The sequence below is a fragment of the Ictalurus punctatus genome, chromosome 5 (genome assembly GCF_001660625.3).
Source record: "Ictalurus punctatus breed USDA103 chromosome 5, Coco_2.0, whole genome shotgun sequence".
Classification (NCBI taxonomy): Eukaryota; Metazoa; Chordata; class Actinopteri; order Siluriformes; family Ictaluridae; genus Ictalurus; species Ictalurus punctatus.
The window spans coordinates 11,913,132-11,938,300 of NC_030420.2; the positions used below are offsets into that span (position 1 = coordinate 11,913,132).

At 37.3% G+C, this 25,169-nt stretch overlaps 1 protein-coding gene across 2 annotated transcripts; it reads left to right on the forward strand.

The window, feature by feature from the left end:
• Positions 1-793: 793 nt before the first annotated feature.
• On the forward strand, positions 794-25,163 carry aaas (achalasia, adrenocortical insufficiency, alacrimia). Of its 2 annotated transcripts, none has more exons than XM_017467364.3 (17): positions 794-934; positions 1,360-1,488; positions 4,930-5,057; positions 5,267-5,322; positions 5,445-5,536; positions 5,916-5,962; positions 6,192-6,290; positions 8,158-8,301; positions 10,441-10,561; positions 10,728-10,900; positions 11,652-11,712; positions 13,809-13,899; positions 16,454-16,526; positions 16,634-16,701; positions 18,165-18,246; positions 21,093-21,177; positions 24,895-25,163. In XM_017467364.3, exons 2-17 carry the CDS (start codon positions 1,375-1,377, stop codon positions 25,042-25,044), a joined length of 1,584 nt encoding a protein of 527 aa, XP_017322853.1. In that variant the 5' UTR covers positions 794-934; positions 1,360-1,374; the 3' UTR covers positions 25,045-25,163. The 2 variants fall into 2 exon arrangements, with proteins under 2 accessions (XP_017322853.1, XP_017322854.1); XM_017467365.3 differs by having other exon boundaries at positions 10,776-10,900.
• The last annotated feature ends 6 nt before the right edge of the window (positions 25,164-25,169 follow it).

The following is a 25,169-nucleotide window of genomic DNA, read 5'->3' on the forward strand; positions in this document are numbered from 1 at the left end:
CATATCAAATTTACATATGATTTAATAGTTTATTTGAGTAAATATATAAAATCTAAAAGGTGTGAATTATAGCTGACACCTTCATGAATACATGTAAGTCATTCCCTTCAAATGCTATTGAAGTTAGAAATATGTATACCAATGTCGTATCTAACTTTAGAGACGGTCCATTAATTTGTGCAGATCTGCAAATATCGAACGTCCAACATCGAACCAACTTTATGCCAGTGATAAGATCGAAGTGATCTGCTCTAGAGTTACCACAGCATGGCGCTGACAACAACAACAACAACAACAACAACAACAACACCCATCCATTTAGTGGTAGATCTGTTTTATTGATGAAAGAGGTCAGGGGAAATTGGCCAGAATGGTCCAAGCTGCCAGGAGATCTACAGTAACTAAATAATCACCCTTGGTGAGTAGAAAAGCATGTCAGAAGGTGTACGCATCGTTCCTTGAAGAAGATGGGCTGCAACAGCAGATGATCAGTTAGGTTTCTCTCCTGTCTGTCAAGAACAGGAATCTGAGGCTACTGGACACAGGTTCACCAAAACTGGACAGTTGATTATTGAAAAAAAAACAAACCAAACACCAGTCACTCCAAAGCACTGGTTCTACCTACTAGACATATAAACTGACAGTCTTTCAGTCAACATTTTTGATCAAACTGTGGCTCTCCTGTGAACACTGAAATACTGAGGACAAACCAGTGAAAGCGAAGCGGTTTCATGCTGCAGATGGCAGTCTCGGGTTGTTTTGCGCGCAGCTGGTATTTGTCCCTACTGAGGTTCCGTAGTTAAGAGCATGGCGCGGTTTCATGCTGCAGATGGCAGTCTCGGGTTGTTTTGCGCGCAGCTGGTGTTTGTCCCTACTGAGGTTCCGTAGTTAAGAGCATGGCGCGGTTTCTGGAGCACAGCTGAAGTTAAATCCGGTTTGTCCGATTGTTTCTTCTTCATTTATATGACCTTTTAATGATTCTTGCGCCAGACACAAAATAAAATACCTAGCTACTTATTAAAAACACACATAAAAATCTAAGTTCATCGCCTGAGCTTTTATTATGACTGTTTTCATGCTAAGGGTGCTAGTTAGCCATAAGTTTTAAAGCTAGCTGTTTGGCTTATAACGTTTGCTTGATAGTTAGATAGAATACTGTTACCCATGTCCAAAATACATTTCATTAGCTGACATGTTTACTGTAATCTTAGATGTCTAGCGAGTTTTAATAGGGAACGAAAAGCAACTAGATAACAAACACGAGCGTTGTTTTTTGGCTTTATGAGCGAACGTCATGTGCACACAGTTGAGTGTAACAGAGATTTTGCCTGTAATAAGACTAGTTTGTCTTCTCTTCAGGTCGATGTGGGAACCATGTGCTCCCTCGCGTTCTTCCCGCCGCCGCCGCCGTTCAGCGGACAGGTTACTTTATATGAGGCAAATAATGAGCTCGTATGGGGGAATTGGACCGAGTGCTGCGAGAAACAGGTGACACAGCGGCCACTTGCCAACTCTTTTCAGGGGAAAGTAGCTAACTCGTGCTCAAAAAGGCACTAGAAGTCGCCAGATGACAGCCGACGCTAATTTTCATAATCATTGATTTGCATATCAATACGAGTAACAGGAACCATTATTTTCTGACGTAAAATAGAATGAAATAAGTGTTTCTTTAAATAAAAAATAATAATGAATGGTAATTTGTTAAAGACGGAAGTTGTCACGAATGCAGACAAAAATAAGCAGTGATGGTAAGTAGGTGGGAAATAGACATGAAAGAAATGGTTGTAGATGGGATCACTTACTATTATTACTTGTAAATACAGCCATGAAAAGAGTTTAAAACAGACTCATGTGGGACAAACAATGGTGGTCATTGATTGGTCGCCGGGAACGATAGTGGTCATTGATTGGTCGCCGGGAATGATGGTGGTCGTTGATTGGTTGCCGGGAACGATGGTGGTCATGGATTGGTCGTCGGGAACGATGGTGGTCATGGATTGGTTGTCGGGAACGATGGTGGTCATGGTTGGTTGTCAGGAACGATGGTGGTCATTGGCCTGTCACGATAATTACTTTATCTGGACGATATATTGTTCCAGAAATAATACTGATAAATGATAGTCATTTTAAGATGATTTAATCCCACTGATATAATGATAATATAATAGTATATTAATGCAAGTACAGCCTTTCAAGGAGCCATGAACTTTTAATTCTTTTAGATCATTCACTGTTCAGCTTCAGCGAACGCAGCTTAAGCGGCTCAATCCCGACATTATTGACTATGACTGGATTATTTGAAACACTATAACTATTCTCTTGAGATATTTTCTTCTTCATTAAACATTGTTGGTGCATTGTTATCTTGCGTGTAATTTTTCTCAACAGTATACTTTAATTTAAATTGGTGCTAGTGCTACACGTCTTAAATTCTAATGCACACAGTTTTTGTATTTGAATGTGCATTTTTAGTTTAAATTCAAGAAATATTCAAAGTTCGTATTTTCATTTTGACAGCCCTAGAGCAGACGAGGACAGAAGCAGCGTGAATGGCTAAAATGTTGGTTACATTCATTCACATATGTAAACAAAACATGCATGTAAACACAATGGGCAATGTCGAGGTCAGCAAAAATGATCAAGATCATGTCCATATATTGTACGATAAGTCGATAACGTAATCCACTAGTGGTCAGTGATTGGCCGTTAGGAACAAAGGTGCTCAGTGATTGGCTGTTGGGAACAATGGTGGTCAGTGATTGGTCGCTGGGAACAATGGTGGTCAGTGAACCAATCATCAATGCAGACTCAGCAGCAGTCCCATACCCAAAGTTAAAGTAGATGACATGATGGTAATGATGATCGCCATGCCAGAGGCTGACTCCCAAATGTATTCCCACTCTCTAGACATGCATTACACAGGGCAAAACATAATGTCTTGTACTCTCTATATAGTGTACTATATGGCTGATAATAAGCCTGTAAAATATGGTGGTGGATTAATGATGCTTATCTGGCTATTGTTTCATGTGGCTCTTATGTTTATGGCATCACTCTGGTAAGTTACCAAGGTATTTCCAGAATTACTAAACTTTTGCTTAGGGCTGTGACAGTGGCCATGAAAACCGCACCACCTAAATTGTGGTGGTGGAGTGCTACCTGCGGTGGTGTCACATCATACGCCACATTAATTTTTCTGCTTGAGTGGGCATTATGACAAGTACAAAGTACAACGATTTGTATACAAGTGTAATAATAATAACAGTTGCAATATTAAATTGTAATTATAGCCTACCATATTGTGGGAGATTTTATGTTAACAGACAAATTACGTAATCTGTGATTTCACCTCGGGTTCTGTCGCTGTGATGGATCTTGGTGGGAAATGAAATGTTACATCTGTGATCTGGGAACATTTTGGATTCGTGCCTAATGGGAGAGGTGAACCAATAAATTTGGATAAAGCCATATGTCGGCTTTGTGGGGAAAAAAAGTGTTAAATGGGCAAACACTACAAATCTCAGGATCCATTTCCAGACATGTCACCCAACTGTGTTTTTTATTTTATATAATATTTAGATTTTTAACATATTATTTAGGTTACCATCCTACTGGTATTTCTTTCAAAGTTTTATAGGCTTGAGCTATACTACACAATGTGATGTTTCACTCCATCTCTTTATTACCCACTTCTTCTCTCAATCACAATACCATATCCCACAGCGCCCTCAGGCTGTTTCTCATTGCAACAACATGACACAAAAAGGGTGTATTGAGATGTTTCACTGATGGAAGTGCTAAAATAAAGTCTCCCTGACTGGTAAAAAGCTACCACAGTCACAGCCCTAATTCTGCTCAATACAGGATATTTCGGCTAAAAAAAAATGGTGTCCTCTGCCAGGAGAGTCAAACCTGTAATGCAAAGAGAGTGAGTGACAGAGAAGCCCACATTTTCTGCTGACCATATAAATGCAACCTGTTCTGCTTTTACCTTACCTGTACATAAAATGCACCTGTGAAATTACGCATCTTTAATTGATGGCCAGTGCTTCAGGCAGGTTAATCTACCCTACTTTGCATCTCGACTACAAATTTCTCCAGGTAGTCTCCCTTATCGTCAGCAGAAAAGTTTTGAAGCAGTGTTATGTTCACTCAAACACCCAAGACACAGGAGGACCAGATTAATGATGCATTTTCAACTACTTCACTCTCCAGAACGGCCTGTTAGACAGCATCACATAGCAACCAGCAGTATGTAAACCATGCTTTGGTCAGGCGTATCTGCTTTTTTGAATTGGGTACTGTCATGACTCCATGCCTGGTCATTAATGTTTCAGCATGTTAATTTCTGTTCCTTGAGGTTTTATGGAGGATGTCTTTGGAGTTTGGATAGCACCTGTATGGTGTGTATTTTGGCTTCCGCATTGGATGTTAAAGTTGAGTCCTTGCTGTGGCCGTTGATCCTGGCTTTGTTAGATTTTGTGGCACTTTAATGAGCATTTGTCTGTACTTTTAAAATGAGTGCTTCTAAAGCTGGATCAACTGTTGTTAAACCATTAAGCCAGTTGTAGACACTAGTGAAGTTGTGCAACAAGTCTGGATCAAGACCATAGCCAGCAGTATATGCAGGCCATGATCTGCCTTCTTCAGGAGGCAGATGAATCCTGATGAATACACTACTAACATGACTGTTGACTTATTTAGCTCACTGACCTGAGTTAAATGTGATGGTAAAACTCATGCTCTACCTGGACAAAGTGCTAGTAACCTGCCTACTATTCAGAGTCCACATGATATACTGACACTATAAAACAGCCTAGTCTTAACAGTCTAACTGTTAACTGATGTATTTTTTTTACTGTTAAATGAAACCACACCCATTTAAAATAACTTTTTGAAAGTATCGAAATATCTGTTGACACGTTTTAGCACTGGACACCTCCTAGCCTTCATTTTCCAAGGGAGACGCTGAAACCACACAGTCGCCCAGAGAGCAGCAGCAAAGCAGCCTTCCTGGATCACAGAGATACTTTGTGGATGAGAAGTGCTGGAGCCTGGTACACATGCACTTACACATACGCCCAAAACCTCATCCAGAATTTCCTAAATGAAGATTTAATGGTTTTAAAGGGATATAGGTTATGTTTTGATAAAATACCAGATAGTAGCAGTATTACTGTTTTATTTCATAATAAAAATATAAATTTCTAGAGGCAAACAGCCTCAAGACATCAATATTGCTTATGTTCTCGGACTCCCTTTGTAGGCATGATGCTGGGCTTACTGGGCTATTAGATGAAATTACTAACAGTTCTGAAGAAGGTGTGTGTGTGTTTTAATTTTTTTTATTTATTTATTTATTTATTGCTATTTTTGACTATTTTGATGTTGAATCCTGTTCTCCTCTATCAGACTGAATGTATTGAAGTGTTTGTCTTTCACAGTACCCAAGTGGCTGACGTTGAGTTCCGGATGTGTTTTGGCTCTTCTGCGATGGATGTCTTCATTCCATTGTTCTCTGTTTCCACATCTGACGGTGGGCAGTGCTTCATCCGTAACTCTGACATTAATTAATTGTTTTCCCTTTTCAGTCTCTTGGTTTACACCTTGATGTATTGGTTTCAGCAGCCCTGGATTGTTTGAATTAAATATGGCCTTTACATCATTCTTATATAAAAAAGGCATTTTGTACATGATAAAGTGGACATTAAATGATACAATTAAGTATTTTGCTATGGTGATTATGTAATGGCAATCTATGGAGCTCTTTTTAAACAACTGTATGTGAAATAAGCACTGCTTCATTTTGTACATTGCCTCCACCTCATTCATTATATTTACATATCCAGATACTTTGTTGGCCTTTTGTTTGTTAAAAGTGCAAAGGTAATTTGATTACTGTCACCTTTTACCAGTTAAGTGGTGAGGATATGGTCGCTGAATTTTCACAAGTATTGAGTTGGTGAGTTCTTTTTCATACACTTTAAAATTATTTGTTTATTTATTTTTAAACCAATTAGATGTTTATCCTCTTTTTTTGCTGGTAAGACAATTATAAATTTTATTGTAACTCTTAGTACATCCATATACACACATGAAGGTTGACCTTATTCGCCTACTGAATTTAGTTTTGAGATTGTATATTTGTCTTAAGTATTATGTACAAGTAAAGTTATTTGTGTTTCTCTTAGGTCTGATAGCGCTGTCCAAAGCTTTGCATGGCATCCTCACACAGACAAGTTTGCAGTAGCCCTCCTGGATGACTCCATTAAGATCTACAACTCTCGGAGGTACACCGAGTGGACAAACGTAGAAGCCGTTATGTAAAACAATTGCTGGAAATGTTTCCAGTTTTGATGTTTTACAAGTTACATTTATTACAATTATTAGGAGTAAATTTTAATTTCCATTTAGTAAGTAGTAAAATGGAAAGATCAGTAAAATGCCCAAATACTATTTAAATTTTCATTGCTTCATTGAGTATCTGTTCGTCTCCAAAACTGCAGTTCATGAGTAATACTGCCAGTCAAGTTTTTGAACACGCTACATTAACACTAGAGCTGCAACAACTAATCGATAATAATTGATTATGAAAATCGTTGTCAATGAATCTAATTATCGATTAGTTGGTCTGCGCGTGGCATGGAGTACGTTTACTCACTACGTTACTTCTGTTCTGAAAACATGCTTCAGAGAGTAAATACTAAAGCCGCGTCCCAAATTAAGTACTATACACTTACACTATGCACTGTTTACTCTACCTTCCAGTGTATGAATTTTAGAAAGGTAATATAGTCTCAAAAGGAATGTTTTCTTTTTTTACGAACTGGGAGTATAAGCTGCTTCCTAGTCGATGGCGCATGACGTCACATGCACGTAATGTGACGCCGTTAGCTTTAGCAGATACCCAGAATCACCGACAATGACTATCTTCAGTTTACTGTTTGTCAACGTTACCTTTTATAAAAAGTAATTCATAAATACCATTATATAATATAAACTTATATATTAGTTTATAATATATGTAAGTATTTATGCATTTTTTTTATGGATGAAAAAAACTGAATTAAACTATAGTCCTAAATTAATAATATATATTCTGGTGTGTGTCTGTGTATTGGGTTCTTTTCAGTCTTATATAATTGGACAAACATATAATTTATATAATTGTGGATTTTATTTTAAATAAATTAAAAAATGGTACCGAAAGCCCCCCCCCATCCGATTAATCGAAAATAATAATAATAATAATCGGCCAACTAATTGCCTATGAAAATAATCATTAGTTGCAGCCCTAATTAACACTTTTGGCAAAACTTCAATAGAAGGGTTAAATACTCTTTATTTATTATTGAACACTCTTTACAAAACAATTGTATCATCTTTGCAATAGGTGCTTGTCGCACACAAGATATTTGTATTGGTTGTTATTTACATTGTCTAATGTCAATTGTAAGTAAAATATAGGCTTATATTAACAAAACATTAGTATTGTAAGTCTCATTAGAATCTGATTGAGAACAGCGACGTCCTTGAATACAAAGATTTATGTATTAGTAGGCTACATGCTTTCAGCTTATTTAATTGCCAGATGTGGGAAAACTGTAATATCTACCTAGTCTTCAACGGTGTTAAAAGTTTATGAAGAACAGAAGTTCTAATTTTACAAACAAAAATAAGTATGAAACCAAATGTAATTATTTTACTCGGTGTGTACACTCTGTGCATTTTATGACTGTTCATGATTTAAAAAGTTAAGTACTACACAAAGGTATTATATTATCTTGTGTTTTTTTTCCTCATCTGTCAGTGCAATAACTCCGACTCTGAAGCACAGCCTGCTTGGTACACGGAAAACTCACGCAATACTTCGCGTCGAACAAAGATACATGAGGGGTTTAAATGACAAACGTAATTAAGGGTGAGCGTAAAACAGCTGAGACTAATGATGACACATAAGGAAACAACCAATGACCATACGGGGGCGGCGACAGGACGGATATCATAACAAATGCACATGTAAAAAGTAAACAAAGTCAGTGTCGCAAAAAGAGCGCACTGCGAACTTCAGTGCTTGCACCAGGGGAAATCATGACCCTAACATGTTGCTAAATGTTGCTAAAGGTATTATCTTGCATTTTTTTCCTCATCTGTCAGTGCAATAACTCCGATCCTGAAGCACAGACTGCAGAGGAGTGTGAGTGCTATGCAGTGGAAGCCTCTGTGTGCATCTACACTGGCCGTGGCCTGCCACACCTGCCTACTAATTTGGCACGTGGACCCGAACTCGCTCTCTACACGGTACTGTTAGATTTCCTCTCTCTCTCTCTCTCTCTCATTCACTCACTCACTCACAGCATTTTTTTTATTTTAAGGAAGCACAGGACTCGATTTATTTGTGATCTCTTATCTTAGCAAGCACAAATGAGCAAAAATGCACCCTTTTCTGTTTTGTATTGCATGACCTTCTATAATGTCCTGTATCCTGCTACACGGTAAACAAAAATTTGGCTTATTTTTAATTATTAATGGTTAAAAATGTTCATAAATGAACAGCATTTTTTATCTAGACAGACTTGCCGTTCCAAGAGTTATCACTGTATAATAGGGCTGCACAACTAATCGAATATTGATCTCGATTACGATTTGGACATGATCGACTGTGATATTGATGTTTAAAGGTCGTCCTCCGCTCATAAAAAACTCCGTTGCAGATCAAATCAAGCAGTTCCTAAACTTACAGCCAGTTACCATAGAGCGGCGCAGGGATGACGTCATTTTGCATGTCAAAACCCAGAAACGAGTTAGCATTTTAGCACTTCGGTTCCATCGTCCTGAAGTCAACGGGTTTTTTACATGGGATTTTGGTTAAAAGCCTGAAATAAGGTCTGTGATGAACACAAGTTCAAAATATTTTTCACATTTTTTACATGTTCTACGACATGAAATACGCCAGTAAAATCCCACTCATGATTTTTTTAAACGCTTTTATGTGTATTGAAAAAGGCTAACTGTCACGTAATGAGGGTTTAGGATGGATGCAAGTGCATATAAGAGCATTACTGAAGAGAGGTAAACAAATCGAAAAACGTGAGAGAAATAGCATGGTCAAAAACAAGCAAAAGAACAGGCGATCGGCAAACGGGCATAAACAGGGCTAAACAAGAATCAAACAACGAGGTTGAGAATAGGATCAAAACTGTGAGACGTGATACTATGAACAAAGGCTTGGTACACGGAAAACTCATGCAATACTTTGCGTCGAACAAAGATACATGAGGGGTTTAAATGACAAACGTAATTATAGGTGAACGTGAAACAGCTGAGACTAATGATGACACAAAGGGAACAACCAATGACCATACGGGGGAGGAGACAGGACAGAAATCATAACAAATTCACATGTAGAAAGTAAACAAAGTCACTGTCGCAAAAAGAGCGAGCTGCGAATTTCAGTTCTTGCACCAGGGGAAATCATGACACTAACATGTTGCTAAATGGCACTACAGATGTTGTTGGGGACATTAAACGTCATCACGCCGAACAGGAAAAAACTTTGCAAATAAACTGGTTCAGGTATGTTCTGCACAATTCCCCCCAAAAGAAGTGGATGAAGATTCAAGCTGTTTATTTCTGGCGATTGTATTTAGGCTTCAAACTTCATAAAAGCTGTGTTCATTTGTGAAAATTATCTTGATGGACAAAACGTGTTAGTATTGTAAACTTTTGTTGATCACAGAGCTTATTTATTACAATAATCCAAAAGCCTATGTGGAAAATCTTATTGGATTTTTGTCGAGGGAAGCAGTGTGATGCTAACTTCCGGGTTCTGATACAAAATGATGTCATCCCTGCGCCACTCTATTGGGTGATTTGGCTGCGTCTCTGCTCCTGTAAACACTGTTATTGCCTTTTCTGCATAGGCCTGAATTGTTTTCATTTGATTGCATATTTTCATTTGGTTAATGGCATTTATATTTTTACTTATCCTATATTTTGGGTACAATTTTATTTATATTTTGCTTCTACAAGATGATGCACAGGACCAGTCTAATTTGATGCAAAGATTTGTACATTAGCAGGAATGTAGCACAACATGGAGGTGAAAGCCATGGTCTGTTTATTTAAGTGTGAAAGTGCAATAAAAATATGTTGTCCCTAAAATCAATGAATAATCGTGATCTCAGTATTGTTCAAAATCATGATTATCATTTTGGCCATAATCGTGCAGCCCGACTGTATAAATGTCAAGCTTTGCAAATATTCTGATGGACTAGGTTAAGAAGTCTCTCTCTCTCTCTCTCTCTCTCTCTCTCTCTCTCTCCCCTCACCCTTCTTCCCTTACCTCCTCTTTGCTCTCTCGCTCCTTCATTCTCTCTTATTCATTCACTCACACGTTCACTCATTCACTGACTCACACACACACACACACACACACAGGCCCTCTTCTGGTTGTGCTCAGGTATTATCTCATCCTGGTCACTCTCCAGTTACTTCCATTTCTTGGTCCCCTTCTGGTTCTCTACTAGTATCTGCCTCTCCTGTTGACACAGCCATGATGGTAGGTGCCAGTATTTTTTATTTTATTATTATTATTTTTTTAAGCAGCTGAATTCTTAGTAAAATAAATCTCACGGAGCATGAGACATTGTATACAATATACTGTGTTCACAAGATTTAGACAAAGTTTTATGTAATTGTGCATATTTATGTCTTTTATACCCCAGCAGTTACAGACCAGTGCCCAGCTGTGTTTTGCGTTGTGTGTTATTCAGGTATGGAATGTGGCTGCAGAAATCTGTGTTCCTCTGCAGCGTGTAGGAGGTGGAGGAGTCACAAATCTGTCATGGTCGCCAGATGGCAGCCGACTGTTGGCGGCCACTCCATCTGCTCTGTTCAGGTATGCACACGTATCAAGTTTGACAAGGATGTTGCAGATGGCCCAGTTTCACATCATCTGTTTTTTTTTTTGTTTGTTTGTTTTTTAAACCTGCTTTCAAGGATGACATGCATGATTAAGGTAGCTCATGTTTAGCTGTGTTTTGATACAGTTGGGAGTTTCTGGGCTATTGCATTAATTTGCAAGTGAGTCATGGTCCATGAAATGGAGCATAATTTAAGGTCCATATTCTTGGTTTTGATGTGACTTGGAAACCAGCACTGCAGTAATATAGGTGGAGAGCATATAAGTTATGAATACAAGTCAGCTTCTTTTTTTTTAAGCAGAGAATAGACTTTTTACTCTGTACTGACTGTTTTAAGTCTTCTTTGCACAAATAAAATAGCAGTCACTAAATTAATGTTTAGTTAATGGTAAATTAATTTTACCCTTGGTATTCCAACACCTTGCCTCCTGTGCTGGCTAGTATTTCTTACATGCATGCATTCATTCATTCATTCATTCAGATTGGAATTTGTTCACCATGGCAATGAAAGAAAAGCCTTCATTCTGTTCTTTAGTATTTTAATGAATATTAAGCTTGCTCTTATTTCAACACTTGAAAAAATATATTGTTGAAATATTGCTAATGGCTTTTCATTATTATAATTACTGTCTCTTTGAACTGTTTGCCTTTACATGCCTGTACAATTGGACTTTGTGCAGTAATTTACAGATATAAATGAATGTGTGTGTGTGTGCGCATCTGCAGGGTATGGGAGACAAAGATGTGGACGTGTGAAAGGTGGCCTTGTCTCAAAGGCCGCTGTCAGGTAAGATATTGCATAATGCAGTAATAAATTATTCACTTGATTCCATTTTATGTCATTATGCACAGCCTGATCAAGGGAAATAATTTGCCTGTTTTGTTAATTGACTATTTATTTACAAAAATACAGTATATTTATCCAGTTACCCAGCGTTTTTCTATTTACTGCGTCTCTACTGGGGAAAATCAAATTGACCTGTGTTTGATCATTGTCTAAGGGCAATTGTTAAATTTGATAAATGTTTGAAAAGACACAGCTGTATAACATGAATTGAAAGCTACAACTATTCCAGGCTCACATTAGTGTTTGGATGAAACAGACCTGCAATAATGTTTTATCAATGTTTATTCTTGTACAGTTTTATTCAACTTTCCAGCACTGGACCAAAACAGTAAAAAAAAAAGAAAAAAAAAGAAAAAAAAAGTTCTAAACCCAGACTAATTACTGTGGTATTACATAACAGATTCTTCTATCTAAAAGCAAAATGCTCAGAAAGGACAGATTTTAAACATTTTACAAGTCTGTTAAAATCATGGAAATATTTTAAATATTTTATATAAATGAGTATTGTTTGCTCCAACAACTGACCCTAGTCTTCTGTGATGGTAGGTTTTCAGTAAACAGGTTATATCGGTGGAAATTCTTGGCCGTGGGAATTGCTCATATGCTATAAATCAGGTTGGGGGGGGGGGAAGGCATCTCAACTAGGACAAGTACTGGAGCAAATATTAGAGAAACATATGTGTAAAAAGCAGGGGTCATATTCACAAAGAATATGTGGCTGATTGGAGCTCATTTTAAAAATGGATGTGTTAGTCCTAATATTCCTCCATTCATCTTCAGTAACCACTTTATCCTGGTCAGGGTTGCACGCACACACTGCTTCACACCTAGGGGCACTTTAGAGTATCCACCACCGGCATGTTTTTGGGGCTACATTTACTGGCATGTTTTTCAGAAGTGACAAAAACCTGTAGGAAACCCATGAGGACCCAGGTGGAGATCATGTGTAATGCCACACAGACATTAACCTGAGTACAGGACTGAACTTCCAACCCTGTATCCTAAAATTAAGGCTCCTAATTTTCCTATAAGCAAGAGTGATTAACAATGCATTTGACTGTAAAAAAACAAAAATTGACAGTCTGAATTCTGCAAGATCCTGGTAGTTCAGAAGACTCCCAGGTCACAAACAGTCCTAAATGGCTGACGGCAATTAATGGCATAATGTATATATTGATATTGTGTAAAGCTATGCAGGAAGGGTGTTTTTTTTACTTCTGCTTTAATGAGGTGTTTACACTTTGTATGACATGTACTGCGCTCATCAGTTATTGCTTTAGCTACTTTTTTGAATTATGCCTACTGGTTGACTAAACTTAATAGTCATGCAACCCCTTATATAGGTTAAAACTGTTTTTCCAAATATCACATACATAACAATAAGACCAAGATTTAAGAAATGAAAATGTAACTTGTACTCTAAGAATATACATGTCCTTTGTCTCTCATCTCTCTTCTTCATGCTTCATCGACTTCTCTTTTTTCAGCATATTTATAGGTCTCTACACAGAGAGATGCATTTTTGGATTTAGAGTTAATCACTGAATCACACTAAAGGTTGACTCATTTCTGAATTTTGTTTTAGACATGGGTTTGAAGTGCATGACACACATAGCAGACAGGCGATGAGTTTAACCAGTGTTCTAGCGGTGTGAGTCTGCGTGCGCTGTACAGAGGTGCAGGCAGCTGCTACACTACAGGTCTGCTGTGCTAGTGTGAAAATTCTGTAGTTGGTACTGCAGCTCATTTCCATGTCAGTTTTTGCACATTTACACCAGCCGATTTATTCGAGGCCTTGAGGTGTTAATTGATTAGCTAATCATACCAAAAAACATACAATTTAAAGCATTATTTTCTTAACTATGCCAGTCCAGTTGGGCTGAGAAGACATTTCACTGAAGCACTTGCATGTCATTTTCTAAAGATTTTCAAAAAATAACAAAAATGATGCAAGGCATATATGAATGTAAGTGATGTTATCTCAACAGACAGGTTATTACTTTCTGTGTAATGCTGTCTGTTTATTTAACCCCCAGTCAGGGTGCTGGAGTCCGGATGGAAGTAGATTGTTGTTCTGCGTTCAGGGAGAAACGGTGATCTACGCGCTTACTTTTTCAGATGTGGCAGGTAATAAATCCTAGTGTGTTTTATTTTCTACAATTATATATACTACAACACTCACAGCTTTGGGAATTTTTTAGATTATTTGCCTCTTAATTTATATACCAAATTGTTCAAACATTTCATTCTTTGTGAAGCAAGTTTGCTATTTTAAAGGGAACCATGACTATGAAGACTTGTATTGCTTATTAGATTAACGCTGACATCCTCTATATAAATCCGCTTTACAAAAACACTCTAGATGTCAGTTTAAAAAAATAAATAAATCCTTGCACTCATAGGCTACCACTGCTGTTTACGTCGCAATGCATTCTGGGTAGTGACGTCAAATGTCTGCAATGGTCTTGATTCTTCAGTGATGTAAACATGTCTTCAGCCTTTTCAATTTGAACCCGAGCATAACATAAGTGAGGAGGCTAATATAGAAGACATATGTATATATGGAAGACATCTGTAAGACAAATGTACATGAAAATGAAGACGATCAGGGAGGTGAGAGTGGGACAAAATCGATGGTGTCTGTGTAGCAACTGCACGTCTATGCCAGAGTGCTTGCTGTTCAAGGTAAGCATATGGATAAAACTATCGTTTTATGATTAAACGTATTCTAATATCAATAATTTTTTGAGATTATCGTCATATCTTATACTTTATCCTGTTAAAATTCCGACGGCCAGCGCGCTGTCGCCATGTTATGAGCAAATCTATGCTATGTACACAGCTTCTGTGTGAACGAAGGTACTCATATCTTTGGAAAGCTAAGATTATTGTGATTCGATTGATATAAACCATTTTGAGACACAATCACAACAGCAGCTACAATCAGTGTCTCTGTCAGACCACCGACATACAAACAAACATTTATGAAACGGAGGAAACTCACCTCATTTGAAGCCTCACAGTAATCCACTGATCCATAACATCCTGAAAAAAAAGTTGTTACACTGGCAAATGTCCAAACAATCCAATTATGTAAAATATTTAGTCCACCTTTCAGAAGAGACCAAAACCATGCATGTACTCCCAGATGGTTCAAGAACAGCTTTAATTTTACTTTCGGTATGCCTTGGCTATGCGTTTTAGGCGAACTTTGCAGGAGCTTTATGTTATGAGAATATACAGAAAAAACACATTACAAAGATTCTTACGGGTTTGAATAAATGTACAGATATCTCCTGTATCACAGCACACAAGAACTAGAAAATTACAGCCAAAAGCAGCACAATATGACATTCTTTTCCTGCTGCGGCGGCTAGTAGCTAATTCTTTTGAGTGCTCAAGTGCAACCATTTTACGTCATCGACTCAGAGTGCATTGAGCATGTCACGTAATGGCGGTCTCCGTAGGTTAAAATATGTATTAAATATTAAGGATTTTTAAAGTAATGAACATTTCATGTGTTTCTAACAACGTATTAAAGTAGAAGAGGGCAATTACTGCGTGCTGAGGCCTACAAGTCTTCATAGTCGGGGTTCTTTTTAAATATACACTTACTGTAAACTCAGCCAATCAAGTGGCAGCAGCGCAATGCATAAAATTGTGCAGACACAGATAAAGACCAGAAAAGCATCAGAATGGGGAGAAAATGTGATCTCAGTGACTATGCCAAAGTTTTTTGTTGCCAGGTGGGCTGGTTTAAGTATATGGGCTGGTTTTAGTATTGCAGAAACTGTTGATCTCCTGGGATTTTCACACAACACTATAGTTTACACAAACTTGTGTATAACACACACACAAAAACATCTTTTTGCGAGTGGAAACATCTTGTTGAGAGAGGTCATAGGAGAGTGGCCAGGCTACAGTTACTCAAATAACCACTCTTTATAACTATGGTTAGCAGAAAAGCATCTCAGAATGCACAGTACATCTGAACCTTGAGGTGGATGGGCTACAACAATAGACCACATCAGGTTCCACTTCTGTCAGCCAACAACAAGAATCTGAGGCTACAGTGGGCACAGGCTCACTCAAACTGGACAGTTGAAGATTGGAATTTTTATTTATTTATTTATTTACCCCAGATTTCTGACTGTAGGCAGTTCTTGGCCATGTGTGTTGACATAACAGTTGGCACACTACACAGACAAGTGCAGACGAGGCTCATACATTACAGGATCATTTACCTGAAGGGTTCCTTGACACAGAAGATCCCAAATTTCCGTGGTGTGCAAAGAATAAATCTGAAGTGAATGATGTGACTTAATTGATTGTAGCCTGAGCAGCTTGTTGTAGTTGTTGATCCTACAGTCATTCGAGCATTAAAAAAAATTAGAAATAGAGGATTAATTAAGGTGGAGACACCTTAAGGTGGTTTTTAGACTTTGGCATTCAGAGCTCTAATCAAGCCTGCTCATTCCCCAAATTGTTCTGCTTGCTCGTGCCTCATCCGTTGAAAGTTTCCTCTTGCGTCCTCCATTGGTTTTCTTAATACTTTCACTAAAAGATTTATATCTGATCCTTTCAAGCACATTGGAGAAATACATTCTGAATGTTCTTTGTGACATCGTGTATAATGATTAGAGTTCATTACTAATGGACTAATTAATATCATTGGTTTCAGGAGGACCTAAGTCTGCTGCAGTGGTGGCTAATCTCTCTGTGACTACTTTCAGTGGGCCTGACGGTGACCTAATGTAAGTTTCTAGATCCTAGAGATTCTCTCTTTTTTTTCTTTTCTTTTCTTTTCTTTTTTTTTGCATTAATATATTTACTGAAATTAATCTTATCCTATGCTAATCAGAGTTGGGGGAGAGGTTCAGTCTCTTGCCTGGGATCCCACCGGAGAGAGGCTGGCTGTGCTTCTGAAAGGTAGGGAAAAGGCCTTGTTAATTTATTTAGTGCAGCAGTGCCACAGTGTGTCCATCACAATGCAAACCTATAAAGTTTAAAATATGTTTTAATCATGTATTGTTTTAAATATGGTTTGTATGTTTTCTTTCAGTAATTGTCAAAAAGTGTCAATAATAAGAAATTATTTTAACATTTTCTGATTAATTACATCTAGGCCTGCAACTAACGATTATTTTCATAATCAATAGGTTTGGCTGATTATTTTTTTCGATTAATCGGATGGGGCGGGGCAAACTTTCTTTTACCCTTTTTTCAGATTAAAACTTTACACAACTGTTTGTCCAAAACAGAAAAAAACCCAATACACACACACACACACACACACACACACACACACACACACACACACACACACACACACACACACAAATATATATTATTAATTTAGGACTGTAGTTTAATTGGGTGCTTTTTGTGCATCCATAAAAAATAATGCATAAATACTACAAAATAAATTTTATATAGTATTTATACATTATTTTTATGGATGCACAAAAAGCACCCAATTAAACTACAGTCCTAAATTAATAATAAAAACTCACTTTCACTGCACCTTTGCAATGGTTTCTGTTACTCACTGCCTTTAGACTTACTCGTGCTCCCTCTCTATATCAGTGCGTCTACACCACACGTGATCAGCAACGTGGCCTTGTTACTAATAGATCACTTTCGTTATAATAAACAACAGAATTTACACTGCAAGTGTGCAAATACAGTATATAATGACAATAAACTTAAATTAAACTAAACCTTTTAAACAGTGTGTGCCAGTTTCCCCAACTCTTTGCACACAGTGGAGCATTTTGGATATAAACATAAGTTTGTCCTCGTGCATCAGTTTGATTTTCGCAGTGTTTAAAATGCCTCCCTGCCTTAGAGGACTTGGAGGTTACACGCTTTCTTCCTCAGTCACATGACTATTTCGCCTCCATCTGATGGTGACTGAGGTCATGCTGGGAATAAAAGGTAACGCTGACAGGAAGTAAACTGAAGAACGTTATTGTCAGTGATTCTGGGTGTCTGCTAATGCTAGCGTGCGTATGACGTCATGCGCCATTGCCTAGAAAGCAGCTTATACTTCCGGTTAGTAAAAAAAAAACAACGCTAGTGATATATTTGAGACGATATTTCCTTTCTAAAATCCACACACTAGATGGTAGAGTATACAGTGCATAGTGTAAGTGTATAGTACTTCATTTGGGACACAACTTTAGTATTTACTCTCCGAGGCATGTTGATTATCGATTATTATTGATGATTATCGATTATTATTTTTTATCGATTCGTTGTTGCAACTCTACATAGAACATTTTCGCAAATACCAATGATTCCAGTTTGCAAGCGGCAACTAATAAAAAAATTATATAACAAATATATCAAATGTGATTTAAAAGTCTCTCTTTCTTATTTTTCTTTACCAGGAAATGCAGAATCCTCCAATCATTCTGCCATCATTGCTGTATTTAAAACACGCTCCAGCCCCGTCTTTGAGTTACTTCCATGGTGAGTATCATGCGCTACTGGTGTCCATCTGAGTGGGATTTGTCTGTACTGAGGGTTTTTCTCTTTACAGTATGGTAAGCGACATTTAATTAATCTAAGAAGGACCTGGAAACGTTATTCATGCTTTTATAACATCATGGGTAGACTACTGTAATCCCCTGCTCTAGATCGCTTACAGATAGTACAAAATGTGGCTAGATTATTGGCTGGCACCAGAAAACGTGAGCATATTACTCCTGTCCTCACCGCTTTACACTGGTTGCCAGTCAATTTCCGCAATGATTTAAACATTTTGCTATTCTTTTTTAAAGCTTTACATGGACTTACTCCTCAGTACATGTGTGATCTCCTTACCATCTACTCTTTTGAGTCCCTTGTCCAAGCTTTAAAACCAAAGGTGACCAGGCTTTCTCAGTAGCTGCTCCAGGCTCTGGAATAGTGTCCCTTTGCATATTAGATCTTCACCCTCTTATTGCTATGTTTAAATCTTCTTGGAAGACCCACTTTTATTCGTTATCGTTTAATTCGTTCTGAGGGTGTAGAATTTTCATTTGTCCATTTGTATTTGATACTATTAAATGTTTGTTTTAAATCTGTTTTATACTATATGTATAGTACTTTGGTTTCAGCTTCTGTTGTTTTCTAAATGTGCTTTATAAATAACTAAACTAAACATTTACCGCACCTTTCTGAGTAGCATTTGCATGAAGGATTACGGCAGGCAATTGTGCACTTTACAGGCAAAAAGCAAACTGATCAGTCAGAGCTTTACAGTGGTGTGCTACACTGTCCCTGAGTTTAACCGGCCCTTACAATTTATAATAATAAAAAGTGAAAGAAAAGAATTGTTATACAGAAGAAGAAAAAAAACAGCATTTGTATGCTGTAGCTTTGTATGCTGTATCCAATTTGGTCTCATTGGACCTTCTAACAGGACAGTGATCCCAAGTATACTTCAAAGTCTAGTGGGCTCATTCTTTTGGCAAAGTAAGTGTGTGTGTGTGTGTGTGTGTGTGTGTGTGTGTATGTATGTGTGTGTGTGTATATATATATATATATATATATATATATATATATATATATATATATATATATATATATATATATATATATATATATATATATAATACATACACATGCACACACTATATATGTGTGTATGTATGTATTCATATACGTGTATACAATCAAAAGTATTCAACCCCCACTGCAAATCAGGTTTGTCAAAATTTACAGACTTTAAGCTGTTTGCAATGAATAAATCAAACAAAAGCAATTGAAATAGTTCAACGCAGAGAATGCTTCAAGTGGTTTCCCCAAATTCAACTGAAAATGCAACTTTATTAATGACTTCTCCAGTCTCAAAATTATTCAACCCCTTGAATAGAATCATTCACAACAACACAAACATGCAAAACAGATGTTGTCTCAAGCACACCTGATGCATCTAATCAAGGGATTCATTAGTTGCACCAGCTTTGCTTGAGCTGGAACACATGAAATAACTGAACTGGCTAGGGGCAGAAAATGTATGAAATACCTGGACAGGGCAGAAAAAGGAAGCTATCAATGGCTGCAGCCAGATTTTTGAGAAGGCAGGTTGTGAAAAACCCTCGAGTGACTGCAAAAGACCTGCAGAAAGACATGGTGGCAACAGGCACTGAGGTGAGCACAGTATGGAGCGTACTATACACAGAAGGTTTCCATGCCAGAACTCCAAGACGTACACCACTACTGACCCAAAAGCAAAAGAAAAGTCTGCTTAAAATCATATATATAAGCCACAGAAGTTTTGGGATTCTGTTCTGTGGAGTAATTAAACAAAACTGGAACTTTTCGGCACCATGGATCAGCGGTATGTCTGGAGGAAGAAGAATGAAGAAAGAACACTCTGTCCACAGTCAAACATGGTGGTGGCTCGGTGATGCTCTGGGACTGCTTTGCATCTTCTGGCACTGGAAACCTACAGCGTGTGGAAGGCGAGATGGAATCACTGAAGTATCAGGAAATCCTAGGAGAAAACGTCATGCTGTCTGTGAGTAAGCTGAAGATTTGGTCTCATTGGACCTTCTAACAGGACAGTGATCCCAAGTATACTTCAAATTCCACCAAGGCTTTGTTGCAGACGAAGTCCTGCAAGATTCTACAGGGTCATCACAGTCACCTGACTTGAACTCCATAGAAAATCTCTGGTGGGATTTGAAGAAGGCAGTTGCAGCACGCAAGCCCAAGAATATTACTGAACTGGAGCCTGTTGCTCATGAGGAATGGGATAAGATTCCTCAGGAACGCTGCCAGAAGCTGGTTTTCTCTCTGCATCTCGTTTGAGGCAGGTCATAACAGCAAAAGGGTGCTCTACTAAGTAGTAAAGACGCTTGCCATGAAGGGGTTGAATAATTTTGAACTGGAGAAGTCATTATAAGTTGCATTTTCAGTTGAATTTCGGGAAACCACTTAAAGCATTCGTTGTGTTGAACTATTTCAATTGGTTTTGTTTGATTTGTTCATTGCAAACAGCTGAAAGTATGTTATATATATTATTAATGATGTATGTAAAAAAACAAAACCTTATGGATTCACAGAAATTTAGGCTGTAGTATATAATTGAATAAATAACTGGGTTCTGTTGATATTTTCTGTAGGTTTAAATTAGAGAGGCTAGAGCTAGGAATGTACAGATTTATGTTTTGCTTAATTAAATAAACAGTACCACAACATGATTTTGTCTAACTTTATGCGATGAATTAAAACTGACTGATTGCGCTGTAGATTGGTAAAGTAAAATCCACAGCCTTGAATATCATGTGTGTAATGTGTTCACGTGGCTGTTATGTACTTTATTTTAGCGGTTTTGTGAAAGGCGAGGCCGGAGCAGAGCCAAGACTGATGCAGTTCCAGCCTCACTTTCAGCATGGTGCATTGCTCACTGTGGTGAGTGTTTTTATTATATGTTGTTGTTGATGTCTCAATTTTTCCTTTTAACATGTCACGATTAACAATTTAATTGTCCAGAACGACTGGCCTTAAAAAGAGACAGGACAACGAGCATGTCCACCATTTCAGCATCAAGGAGTGTGTATTGTGTGTGTATTAACGGTATTATCAGCTGTGCAATTGAAAACTGGCAATCGTGAAAAATCAGCTGGATGATTGGCAGATGGATTTGTAGGCGGTTCAATGATTCATTTCGATGGAATCCTTTTAGAAATCAGTTGTCAAACATTCACATGGCTGACATTTTCTCTGTTGATGCTGCTCAGTGTTGCTCAGGAGACCACAATAAAGAGCAGAAGACTACCGGGCATTACCCCACAGCGTAATGAATCGCGTTATAATTATCACCATCATTAATGTTATCATTGTTTCATCATTTTGTGTCAACCTTTGTCCTATTTTTTTCCCTCCTCTTCTGAATAAAAACTAGGGCTGCAACTAACGATTATTTTCATAACCGATTAGTTGGCCGATTATTTATTATTATTTTTCTTTGATTAATCGATTAGTCGGGTGGGGGGAATTTCAGTACCCTTTTTTGTTTATTTAAAATAATGTTTTATATTACAAATATAAACGTCAGACAATAAATTTACACAACTGTTTGTCCAATTATATAAGACTGAAAAGAACCCAATACACACAGACACACACCAGAATATATATTATTCATTTAGGACTGTAGTTTAATTCAGTGCTTTCTGTGCATCCATACAAATAATGCATACTTATAATTATATATGATATAAACTAATATTTAAGTTTATATTATATAATAATATTTATGCATTACTTTTTATAAAGGGTAACGACATAAACAGTAAGCTGAAGAAAGTCATTGTCGGTGACTCTGGGTATCTGGTAAAGCTAGTGGTGTCGCAATACGTGCGTATGACGTCATGCGCCATCGACTAGGAAGCGGCTTATACTTCCGGTTAGTAAAAAAACCCGCTAGTGTTCCTTTTGAGATGATATTACCTTTCTAAAATTCATACACTAGACTTACGCAGAGTGCATAGTGTAATGTATGGTACGTTATTTGGGACACAACTTTAGTATTTACTCTCCGAAGCATGTTTTCAGAACAGAAGTAACATAGTGAGTTAATGTACCTCGTGCCGCGCACAGACCAACTAATCGATAATGAGATTCGTTGACGATGATTTTCATAATCGATTATTATCAGTTTAATCAATTAGTTGTTGCAGCTCTAACAAAAACTGAAAGATCCATTTTGACAATTTTTGGCTAAAGTTTTGCAAAAAATTATAATGTATGTAGGGATGTCTCAATCAAGTTTTTTCCCTCAACCACGACCCGGATCATTTAATATTGAATATTTGCCGATATAGAGCCCTGATCTGATACTTGTATTTTGCTAATGCTAGGTGCACACTTCAAATACATTAAAGTTATTAAAAAAAAAAAAAAAAAAAAATGTCTGATGTACAGTATATGCTTGACAACTGAATAGTTCTTCAATGCATTAAGAAAAAAATTGCCTGAATCCAAGCTGTTCCTTATAGTTTAAAAAAAATAAATAAATAAAAATTTTTACCTACGAAGTAAACAAACTAAAAATATTTTTATAGGGCTCATCAATTCAGAGCCATGGTTATTATCTTAAAATCTCCAGGAAAAAATTTCTCTGTCCTTTTACAAGTATCCTCCAGTGTGTGTTGCTTTAGTGCAGCCTTTGCTCGAGTTACCCGAGTGAACTCATTGTATTCTGTTGAGTGTTTAGTTGCCTTATGAAATTGATGGTGTTGAACGCTGCTCTTGTGCCTCATGAAAAGCCTCATGAAATGCTCGCATTGCAGACATTACAAGTGGCTGTTGGACTGCTTTCGTTTTCCAATTTAAAATATTTCCACACAGCAGACATTTCAGGCGCGTAGTCCTCCCACAAATTGTGCTCTCAGTGACAGCTGACGTACAACAATGGACTGGGCTTAATGCTCAATAAAGCTGATACCGATCAGTTTGAAAAATGCCTTAATCAGCCCCAATAGTGATCTTTCAGATCTGATCGGGACATCCCTATATGTATGTATTGATATTTTAAAAACAAAAAACAAAGTAAACTAATTGCTTTAGTATTTATTATAATAAAACTGATAGTAAGATGAGATCTGCAGGCAAATAAAAGTCCTATTAAAATAAAGTTTTTAGTACTAGCATGGTGTCTGTGGGTCCTTAAAATGTCTTAAACTCCTTACTATAAAAATAAGGCCTTAATTAGCATTAAAATGTCTTAAATTCACGTTTCAAAAATCTTAAAAATGCAATCGAACCGACACTGTAATGAAGATTTAGATGTTATTTTGGCTCATTGCTGTTTGAAATGGTAAACCCATGTCAGTGTTGCACTCAGTGTGTGTGGCTCATCTGTGTTTTAGAGCGGCTCAGGTCACAGTAAATGCCGCTCCACACCAACTTCATCTCTGTCTGTGCTGTGATTTTGAGTCGCTTTTAACGTGCGTTTAGAACCCAACACGTGCCAGATTCACTTTGGTTTTACGTTAGCGTAATCTCAAACATTTTTGTGGTTTACAGCATTTCACCTGATTGGCAATGAGAAGTGAATTTTAAAAAACTGTTGCCATCTAAAAGGAGGTCTTCCTGCGGTTTTCCGCCAAAATAAAAGCCACAAGGTCTAACACACAAAAGTGAATTAAGTCAGAAAAATATTACTATTTGTTCCCCCAAATAAAAATGTATTATTATTAACTATTATTGAGTGCAATAATATATTACAAAATAGCAACTTTTTTTTTTTTTAAATATATATATATATTTTCTTATTTACAAACATTTTTGTACATTTATAACACTGCTTTTTATATTACCTTGCATTAAATTACAAAAAAACAAACAAACTCATAAACACTGCTGCGTGGGAGTTGAGATCTTTTTTCTTCTGACTGCCATAATCCCTCTCTCTGTATTTTGTTTTCCTCTCTTGGAAAGCCATGGGAAGGATATAGTGGATTTTTTTTTTTCTTTCACTGTTGGAGAAATGGTAATGCATGGTTTGCTCTGGTCTCCCATATACCTCTATAGAAGTTTACCCTGCTATAGTTTACTTGAACCCAGAAATGGATGTATATGCATAAACACAATCCATTATAGCTGATGGATCGTCTAGCATGATTGAAGTGACATGCAGGTCTTACATTTTTTTTGGAAATGTCTTGAAAATGGTATTAAAAAGTATTAAATTTGAAGTGCTGATACCTGCAGATACCCAGATTAGAGTAGACTCTAAAGACCTTAAAGCCATAAAATATATAAAGCCGTAATAGCCGTGATATTGTTACGCCATGCATTAGGAAACTATGTAACGGTTTGGCGCAGTGGAAACGCAGGTCAGTTTTTAAAAGCATCTGCTGATCCCTGATTCAGCACTGGCACTTTGACAGTGGAAAATGGTTATGTTAGGTAGTAGATCAATAACTGCAGGAAACTGCAACCTGTGGATTCACAATCAGTTGTCAAATTTAAAAAATGCATTTGTCTTTATTTAAAAAAAGGGGAGTAATCTCAGTGAGTCTGTCTAAAAACGTTTGGGGGGAATTTACTTTGAACTGAATGAGGTGCTTAATTTCAGGTGTGATTTATGCAGATTGTTATGGTAATCATTTCTGTTTGCAGTGCTGGTCAAATGGCCGAATCTCTCACGTGCCTTTCTACTTTGTTGGTGTGGGGAAGCCATGTTCAACTGGAAGCCCTCCACTTCCCCACTTCACCAGCAAGATAGAAGATTACATTACACACACACTCTACACAGAACAAATGTCCTAAACACCTTTGTGTGTTTCATCCTCAACCAGTGCTACTTGCTTTACATACTTATATTTTTCAAAAAAATACTTACAATTACAGTACATGTTGCATAAAATAATAAAATGTAGATTTTCTCATTCCAT

Excerpts from the sequence above, each read along its gene's own strand:
- aaas (XM_017467364.3), top strand. The coding sequence starts at position 1,375 with ATGTGCTCCCTCGCGTTCTTCCCGCCGCCGCCGCCGTTCAGCGGACAG. Across the intron at positions 8,302-10,440 it reads CCGAACTCGCTCTCTACACG|GCCCTCTTCTGGTTGTGCTC; the intron begins GTACTGTTAGAT and ends ACACACACACAG. Across the intron at positions 10,562-10,727 it reads CTGTTGACACAGCCATGATG|CAGTTACAGACCAGTGCCCA; the intron begins GTAGGTGCCAGT and ends TTTATACCCCAG.